Genomic DNA, 8,483 nt, shown 5'->3' on the forward strand with positions numbered 1-8,483 from the left:
TGCAATAGCTGGGGAACAAGGTCGTATGAATATAGTGTAGTAGGTTGAGACTTGCTATGCTTTTTTTCTTCTTTTTTTTGTTGCTCTCAACAATCTTCATTTAGTACAGCATTGCAGTGATCAGCTGGAAGATCAGCAACAGTTACAGTGTTATGTTTTCCCACTTTTTCGTTGTGAATTGTCCTAGCATCTTCACTACTGCTTTAAGAGTTTACTTCCCTTTAGGCATGAGAAAAACTAAATCATGCAGTACATCCGTATGTAGTTCAACAGGAATGAATCCTGGAAACTGTACCCAGATGGTGCCACTTGAGGCCAAAATTCTTCTTCTATATTTCTATTGTCAGATGTCGACTTGCCTGTCACTCTCTGCATCTGAAAAGATCTGAACATGTGTCCCTCTGTACATGGGTTGTCACTGTAAATAAATTCAGTGTAGCCTGCCACTTGTGTATTTCATAAACATCTGACCACAGCAGAATTTGTAGCTGGTGGCAAGCATGTCTTTTTGGGTGGGAATGTGCTAAGCATGTTACGTTTGCTTGCTTATTATGTCAGGTCAAACCCCTCTAAGCTCTAATTAACCATCATCAGTGGTGCCTTGCTGAATAAAGATAGAGAAAGAAACATGATGCAGTGGTCACTGGCGGTGGTGTGCTGGTGTGGGTCAGCGCATGTGCACCAGATCAGATCTAGACGAAGTTACAATGGAATCAATCGATCAGATCTTATCCCCAGAGTGTGGAGGTTGATAATAATCATTGATTTATGCAGAGACCGGTGAGCATTGCCATTGCCCAGCGGCCAGGTAAAGAGCAGAGCAGGTAGGTTGTTGGCCTGTTGGTCTCCACATCGCTTTCGATCTCCAGTCTTGTTAAGTCTCGGTCGATGCTATATGCGTGAAATCTTACATTTGGGTACGTCCAAATTTTTATTTTTATTTTTTTCTTTTTCTCTCCTGCATGCTGCATGTATATCACTTGACTGAGTCTTGATTAAAATCATCCGTGCAATTTTTTATATATATTTTTTTGCATGTTAAATTTCAGTCAAGTGAGACCTAGCCACGCCCTTCAATCTTTACCTATCTATAGTACTACTACAATAGTACCTCACCTGATCAGCCTGATTTGGATTTAGCAGTGAGGCTGAGCCGAGAGGTCCGGGGCAGCTGAGGAAGAGCAGGATGGGCTTCTCCTTCTTCGCCTCTCGCGCTGCCGCCAGGTTCCTGCAGGACATCCGGCGCCCCTCCTCCGCCGGCGTCTCCACCGCGGCGCTCCTCCTCACGGCCGCCAGGTGCCTCCCCCACCCCAGACCCCCTCCGACCCCCCATGTCCCCTCTAATAAAGTTCTTCCATTTCCCTCCCTTTTGTTGCGTGATGATGGTGATCCACTGTTCCTTGCCGCCCCTTTTGTCTGCTTTACCCTTGCTCTTTTTGTTCTTTCTCATAGCTGTGTCCTTTGTCTAGCACTCTACGATCCAGATAATCTTAGCCAACAGGGAGGTGATGTTCATGGAGTGGACATCCATCCATCCATCCGATGTGCTACTCCATGAACAGCCAGCAACCCCTGTACTTGATGAACAGTCCTTTTTTATCCGATTTTTTGTCCATAAAATCCAATCCTGTTCTTCCGGATCGAGGTGGTTGGCAGCATTTGCGAGCCTCAGAGATTTTCTTCACTGGCTTTGCAGCGGCGGAGGCATCGTGGCCTATGCCGATTCCGCCAGGGCGGAGGAGGCTCCGGAGCCACCGCCCAGGAAGAAGAAGGTGGTGGTTCTCGGCACCGGCTGGGCCGGCACCTCCTTCCTCAAGAACCTCGACTCCTCCCGCTACGAGGTGAAGGTCATCTCGCCCCGTAACTACTTCGCGTTCACGCCCCTGCTCCCCAGCGTCACCTGCGGGACCGTGGAGGCGCGCAGCGTCGTCGAGCCGATACGGAGGATGTTCGAGAAGGTAACACCGTGGCTGCTGAACTGATGCTCTTGTGCTTACTGTTATGCAGAGCTGTGGAGTAACACAGTGGCTGGCTGCTTCTCTTGTTCTTCTTTTTTGCAGAAGGGGAAGGATGTCGCGTATTATGAAGCAGAGTGCTTCAAGATCGATCCGACGAAGAAAGCCGTCCACTGCCGCTCTGCCGTTGGGACTAATTTGGATGGGAATGGCGATTTCATGCTTGATTATGATTACCTGGTCGTCGCTCTTGGGGCTACTGTCAATACATTTAACACTCCTGGCGTGATGGAGCATTGCCACTTTCTGAAGGTAAAAATCTTGTGCAGCATTGTGTTGTGTGTCTCTTTTTACTGTTCTGCTTTCTCTCATGTTTCAGTCCTGAGATGTGTAAGTTATTCTGTTTAATGTTCTGCAACATCTTCAGATATATTGTACTGTAAAGTATTAGGAAATTTACATTCATGGGACTACTATTAGCCACATCTTGTACTTACAGCCTCACATTGTAAAAGCCAGGAAGTGGAGGATGCCCAGAAGATTCGGAAGAGTGTGATAGACTGCTTTGAAAGGGCGTCAATTCCTAACATCAGCGAAGAGGAGAAAAGGAAGATCCTTCACTTTGTGATTATTGGTGGTGGACCTACTGGGGTTGAATTTGCTGCGGAGTTGCATGATTTTCTTGTCGAAGATCTGGTGAAGCTGTATCCTGCAATTGCACAATTTGTGAAGATAACAATTATTCAATCAGGAGAACATATATTGAATACGTAAGTCGGTACTAAATTACCATATTATGAGGGTTGAACGATCCTGCAGTAATAGCCATGGTTCACTTGCATTGCGTGGTATATTCAAAGAACTATTATGTCAGGCTCTCATCGCTAACAACATGTTTTGGTATGAATTAAAAGCCTCCAGGGGAATTAATGTATCGGTATGTCAGTCTTCGTTCCCAGATAATGAGGATTGTACTGCTGGTTCACATCTACTCCCTCCGTCCCATAATGTAAGACGTTTTTGCAAGCTATGTTGGTTTACAAAAACATCTTACATTATGGGACAGAGTAGTAGCAGACTAGAAGATGCATGCTGCAAGTACTGAGGTCCCCAGCAAATCTCCTCCTGGATAATTCTTAAATACTCTAAGGAAAAAGTGAATAACAATTTGGGATATTTTCCATGTTCAGGAAAACAATTTAGTCACTAGAAGTGGAAAATATATCCCAGTCACTGATTCCTTACCAGGATAGATAGACCAAAACCACCTTACCCCCAAGCAGTGCCAGTGTAGGATTAATTCTTACCAAATCTTGTTAGTAATTTTTGGATTGTGGCGGTTTCTTCCCTGTTATTCCTCCGCTTCCTTTTCTTTTTAAAATGAATGTTCCTAACTGCTATGAAATAATCATGCTTACTGTAGATATTGTGATTTTGTTGGGGAATTGGACGCTTGATTTGACAAGGGAAAAATTTGCCCACTGTTTCAATATCCATGGCTTTGTTTGTAGCATCAGTAGATCTTCTCTTTTCTCCATGTTTATTGTGAGATGATATATCTGTTTCATTCATGTAGGTTTGACCAAAGGATAGCTGTGTTTGCTGAATCAAAGTTCCAAAGAGATGGCATCGAGTTGAGTACAGGATTCAGAGTGATAAAGGTCTCCGATGATTCAATTACAGTGAAGTGCAAATCATCTGGTGTAGAAACATTGGTGCCGTATGGAATGGCTATTTGGTCTGCGGGTATTGGTACTCGCCCCGTCATTACAGACTTCATGAATCAAGTTGGTCAGGTTGTTAAATCTGAATCAAAGTAGTGTGTTCAGGTTACCAAGTTATGTTTAACTTCTAACATTTTGTTGACGAATGCAAATGTTCTCTCTTTCAACAGGGCAAACGACGTGCCTTGGCAACTAATGAATGGTTAAGAGTTCCTGAGTGTGATAGTGTCTATGCAATTGGTGACTGTTCTTCAATAAGTCAAAGGAAAATAATGGTATATGTAAAGCATTTCATAAATATTTTTGCACCCTCTTTGCATTTTCGAACTTCCTAGGCGGAGATATCATAGGAACAGCTACACACACCGCACTCAGAATTATCACTGCACTGTTATGGTTTCTTGGTAGATCTGTCATCGGTGTCAAATTAGTCATTCTATTGGTATGCGTGTACGTTCCAGTTTCCTCCATATAAGTATAGCGAAGTTTATCACGCTGAATAAATAAGCACACTGAACATCTAAGTTAGCAAAGTTCAGTGCATGTTTCATCCTCCCTCTGACACGTTTGCTTTTGTTTTTTGCAGGAGGACATTTCAACAATATTTAAAGTAGCAGACAAGGATAACTCTGGCACCTTGACACTGAAAGAAATAAACGATGTTCTAGAAGATATTTGTATAAGATACCCTCAAGTAGAACTGTATATGAAAAGTATGCACATGGTCGACATTGCTGATTTGATAAAAGGTGGCGTAGGTGATTCCAACAAGGAGTCGATGGTGGTTAACATAGAGGAGTTCAAAAAAGCTCTGTGTCATGTCGACTCCCAAGTTAAAACTGTTCCGGCGACTGCTCAGGTTGTCTCTATTTCCATAGAATACATTGGTTGATGATATTTTAGAATAGATAATGTTTTGGTCCGTGAACAACCCATTTGTGTTTGTGCGGATACTCCCTCATTGTTTCTCTGATATTTGTCAGGTTGCTGCGCAACAAGGGTATTATCTTGCTGACTGCTTTAACAAAAAGGATCACTGCGTAGAGCATCCAGAAGGTCCGTTGCGCCTGACGGGGTCAGGGGAGGGGCATCACAATTTCCGCCCATTCCGGTATTTAGCTTCCCGTTACAGCTGTACTCGTACCCTCATACTCACATCTTCTTTTAGGCCTGAAAGGCATAACCTGTACTTCAAACTTTGCACAGCTTTGGGGTCACATCATGACTCTAGAGAGTAATCAATTGCTGTCAGTGATTACCTACTTGGATAGGAGCGGTCTGTACCTAAAATTGCTTAATAAATACTGTTACATATGTACAGTTGCTCTTTCAATTATGCAGCATTCAACAATTAGGAAATTAGCAATATGGTTACCTAAAACCCTCTCGGTTTCTGGTTACCATACTTAAACCTATTATCTCCATGGCACCTTTCTAGGAAGAACATGCTTCAGTTGCTATATGGTTATCCTTTGGCTTCAAAGCAACCTAGGTTTGATTCATTACTAGAGCAGTGCCAGACTTCTTCACAAACTTTCCCAGTGGGAATACTGGGAGGGAGTTGTGGCTAGCTTCATTTTGATCATCAGCTCTCGCGTCATTATCTTGTACACTTGCTCATCTTTTGCCCTGGCATCAAAGGTACAAGCATCTTGGGCAATTCGCGCCCTTGGGCGGGGAGCAAGCCGCGGCAGAGCTCCCGGGCGACTGGGTCTCCATGGGCCACAGCACCCAGTGGCTTTGGTACTCGGTGTACGCAAGGTAAGAACCATGACTGACCCATCACCATCCACCACTCTGTCCGAAGGAAGAAACCATGGCAACTGAAATCCGCCTTATCCACCTTATTCGCCTTATCTTCTTCCTGGGTCGTTTAGCCGCAACTGAGATCGTCCCTTTCCATGAATGCATGAGCAGCAAGCAGGTGAGCTGGCGCACTCGGGTCCTGGTGGTATCCGACTGGACCCGGAGGTTCATATTCGGGAGGGACTCGAGCCGGATCTAGGCACTCGATTCCAGGATGCAATGCAGCAAGACCTCTCTGTACAGTACGTATTTGATTGGGCAAATAAGCAAGCAAGGCTGTCTGTCTGTTGATTGTTCCTTCCCTGTCCTGCCAACGGAGCCATCATCCTTCGTCTGCTGCATGTGAATATGCGATGGTCCTCTTCTCTTCTCTGGATGTGGTTGGTTGTGAATCTGAACTTCTGGAGCGTACCTGGGGCGACGAACTGACCTAGTGCCCACAGTTCATTGGTAAATGTGCAAAATGCGTGTGAATTTGGTGTACATGGCTCTGTTTTTCTTTTTTCTTGTTTTGAACTGGCTCTGCTGATTTTCGTTCCATGTTCATTTCATTGTTAGTGGACCCCCTCACATCTTGTGGGGATAATTATAAAGAACAATGTAGGTTATTCTCTCCATTAACATCGGGTTTTTTTTACGCGTCCATTAACATCGGGTTTTTTTTACGCGTCCATTAACATCGTTGATCTGTATGCAACGTCGCACACGATGGTTTGTTTGGTAGCAGTAGTCAGTGCTGGTTTACGCTGGAAGAAAACCGCCAAATAAGAAGTAGATGCGACTTTGGCCATCAGTGAGCAGCAGTAGCAGTAACAAGTTAACACAGTACTGTACATGATCACTTGGCCAACTCTACGGGTATCCGTGAGAACGTACATGATCACGTGGTGATTGGCGTGTACGTGTACTGTATTTGTCTGGTCCTCCTGGCCAGATGGATACGAGTGGGGGCTCGGTACAACGTACTTTGTACCACACTGGGCGGGCGTCAGTGACAGTGAATGATCCATCTCCTACGTTAGATGTACAGGCCATTCCAGGGTAGAACGAACCTACCACTGCCAGATAGCTGGGCCCAGTGCAAGCGATATTTAACATGCTCTTTATACAAAAGTAAATAAACAATGTTTGAATTTTTGGCCGGAAAGAGGACGCATTTGCCTTGGGGGTTAACCCAAATTTCCAAAATGGTGGGCTCTCCCCCTGCTACTGAGATTAGGTATGGCAGCTGCGATCCCAATGCACTAGATGTATATACCTATCCGCAAAAGTTAGTGCTTGTCCCCGGAGCTTTTCAGATTTCATCAAAGGAGAAGAAGAAAAGAGCATTTCGAGAAGAACATGTAGGCCTCCCACCCTAACCCTTTCCAAAAAGAATGTCTAGTGCAGGCTTGAGGTGTGAGGTTCAAGACATACCTGATAGATAGTTAGATACACACTACAATTTTTTGTCTATGACCTGCCGACTCGCTTTGTCTCGCGGCATGCCCTAGCATGTAAGTAGCACAAATCTTTAGCAAAATTAAAGAAAGAACACGTTGGTGCTGCTGCTTTTAGCAAAACACTCGTTGCTTTGATTAACAATTCTCTAACCAGAATACTTAATAACCTCCTGGTTTCCCCTACTAGCTAAGGGTGGAGCTTCCTTAGTGTCACACGTGGGAATAGGTATTTGACATGTCACGTTATATTTTTGGGAAACGTTTTACGTCGGTGCGCCGGCCGAACGCTGGGCCGGTCGCACCGCTCGATCGCTCGCGCTGCCCCTCGCTACTAAGCCACCAGCGCGCCGCTTGACCGTTCAACCAGTCAACCTTATCCTTTCCCATCACTGTGGACCGCTCAACCTCTCTCCTTCCACGAGACACTTCTTTCTCCTCCTCTTCCATCTCCCCATTCCCGGCCGGTGTGACTCCTCCGCTGATCCTTCCCACTCCTCTCTACTCATCAGGCGGGCCCAAGGCTGCAGATCCGCCTCCTGGTGACAGAATCCGGCGAAGCAAGCTGCTGCAACGGCGCCCTGGACCGGGCGCCGCGGGATGCTGCAACGGCGCCACGGCGAGCTGGAATCGGCGACTCCCTACACCGCGCGCCCCGTGTGACGTGCTGCAACCCGCCGTAGAGGAGCTGCAACCACCGGCACGGCGTGCTGCCACCCAAGATGAGGAGTGCTACCACGGTCATGCGGCAAGCGAGCACAATCCCACGATGCTGGAACCAGCTATCCATTTTGTTGGAAGCAGCAATTTTTTTTGCTGGAACCGGCCTTCTTCCCCAGCTTGTAATGGGGCTCGGCGAGCTAGGTGCTACAACCGTGATCCTGTTTTGCTGGAACCCCATGATTTTTTTGCTGGAAATAAATTCTCTTCCTGAGCTGCGGCGGTGAGGCGAATTTTTGCTGCATTTGTTGTTTGTAGGATTTTTGCTGGAACCATAATAATTTGTTACTGGAAATGGCTGTGTTTTTTGCTACAATCGATTTTAACAGAGATTTGTTGTTTGTGAGATTTTTGGTGCAACCAGTGTTACAACCAGCTGTGAAGTATGCTGGAACCGTAGCAATTTTTTGCCGGAACCATAGGTCGCCGGTGGTCGCTTCCCACAAAATTGCTGGAACCGGCGGTGAATTTTGTTGGGACCACATCAATTTTTTGCTGGAACCGGTTGCCATAGAAGATGCGGGGTGGATGTTTTGGACCTCCGGCAGGCAGCGGTGAGCCGGTGACAGGGGAGGAGGTGCGGGGGCGCGCTGGAGTGGGGTAGTGATTCAGGCGGGGGAGGAGGTGCGTGGGATTCGCGGGGGCGAGCGGGGGATTCGCAAGGGCGACGACGACGACGACCGAGTCTACAGTGATACGAGCATGATCAAACGGTTCCACGGGGCTCCGTATTATGCAGATCGAACGGCCCAGGCTGGACCGGCCGAACGGTTCGGCCGGCGCGCCGGCGCCTATAAGCGCCCTATATTTTTCCATGAAAATTCAAAAGATAGTTGAAT

The 8,483-nt window shown here is 46.4% G+C and overlaps 1 protein-coding gene across 1 annotated transcript; it reads left to right on the forward strand.

Annotated features, from left to right (window-relative positions):
* The first annotated feature begins 558 nt into the window (after positions 1 to 558).
* Positions 559 to 6,130, forward strand: LOC109779678 (external alternative NAD(P)H-ubiquinone oxidoreductase B1, mitochondrial). The gene is made up of 11 exons (XM_020338328.4): positions 559 to 824; positions 1,144 to 1,296; positions 1,697 to 1,958; positions 2,061 to 2,267; positions 2,475 to 2,725; positions 3,532 to 3,751; positions 3,850 to 3,954; positions 4,266 to 4,538; positions 4,663 to 4,790; positions 5,321 to 5,440; positions 5,597 to 6,130. Exons 1-11 carry the CDS (start codon positions 769 to 771, stop codon positions 5,682 to 5,684), a joined length of 1,863 nt encoding a protein of 620 aa, XP_020193917.2. The 5' UTR covers positions 559 to 768; the 3' UTR covers positions 5,685 to 6,130.
* Positions 6,131 to 8,483: the final 2,353 nt, after the last annotated feature.

This window comes from Aegilops tauschii, chromosome 7 (assembly GCF_002575655.3).
Source record: "Aegilops tauschii subsp. strangulata cultivar AL8/78 chromosome 7, Aet v6.0, whole genome shotgun sequence".
NCBI lineage: Eukaryota > Viridiplantae > Streptophyta > Magnoliopsida > Poales > Poaceae > Aegilops > Aegilops tauschii.

Coding starts and splice junctions, on each gene's coding strand:
- LOC109779678 (XM_020338328.4), top strand. CDS start 769: ATGCAGAGACCGGTGAGCATTGCCATTGCCCAGCGGCCAGGTAAAGAG. Junction 1,959..2,060: donor TACGGAGGATGTTCGAGAAG/GTAACACCGTGG, acceptor TCTTTTTTGCAG/AAGGGGAAGGATGTCGCGTA. Junction 4,539..4,662: donor CTGTTCCGGCGACTGCTCAG/GTTGTCTCTATT, acceptor GATATTTGTCAG/GTTGCTGCGCAACAAGGGTA.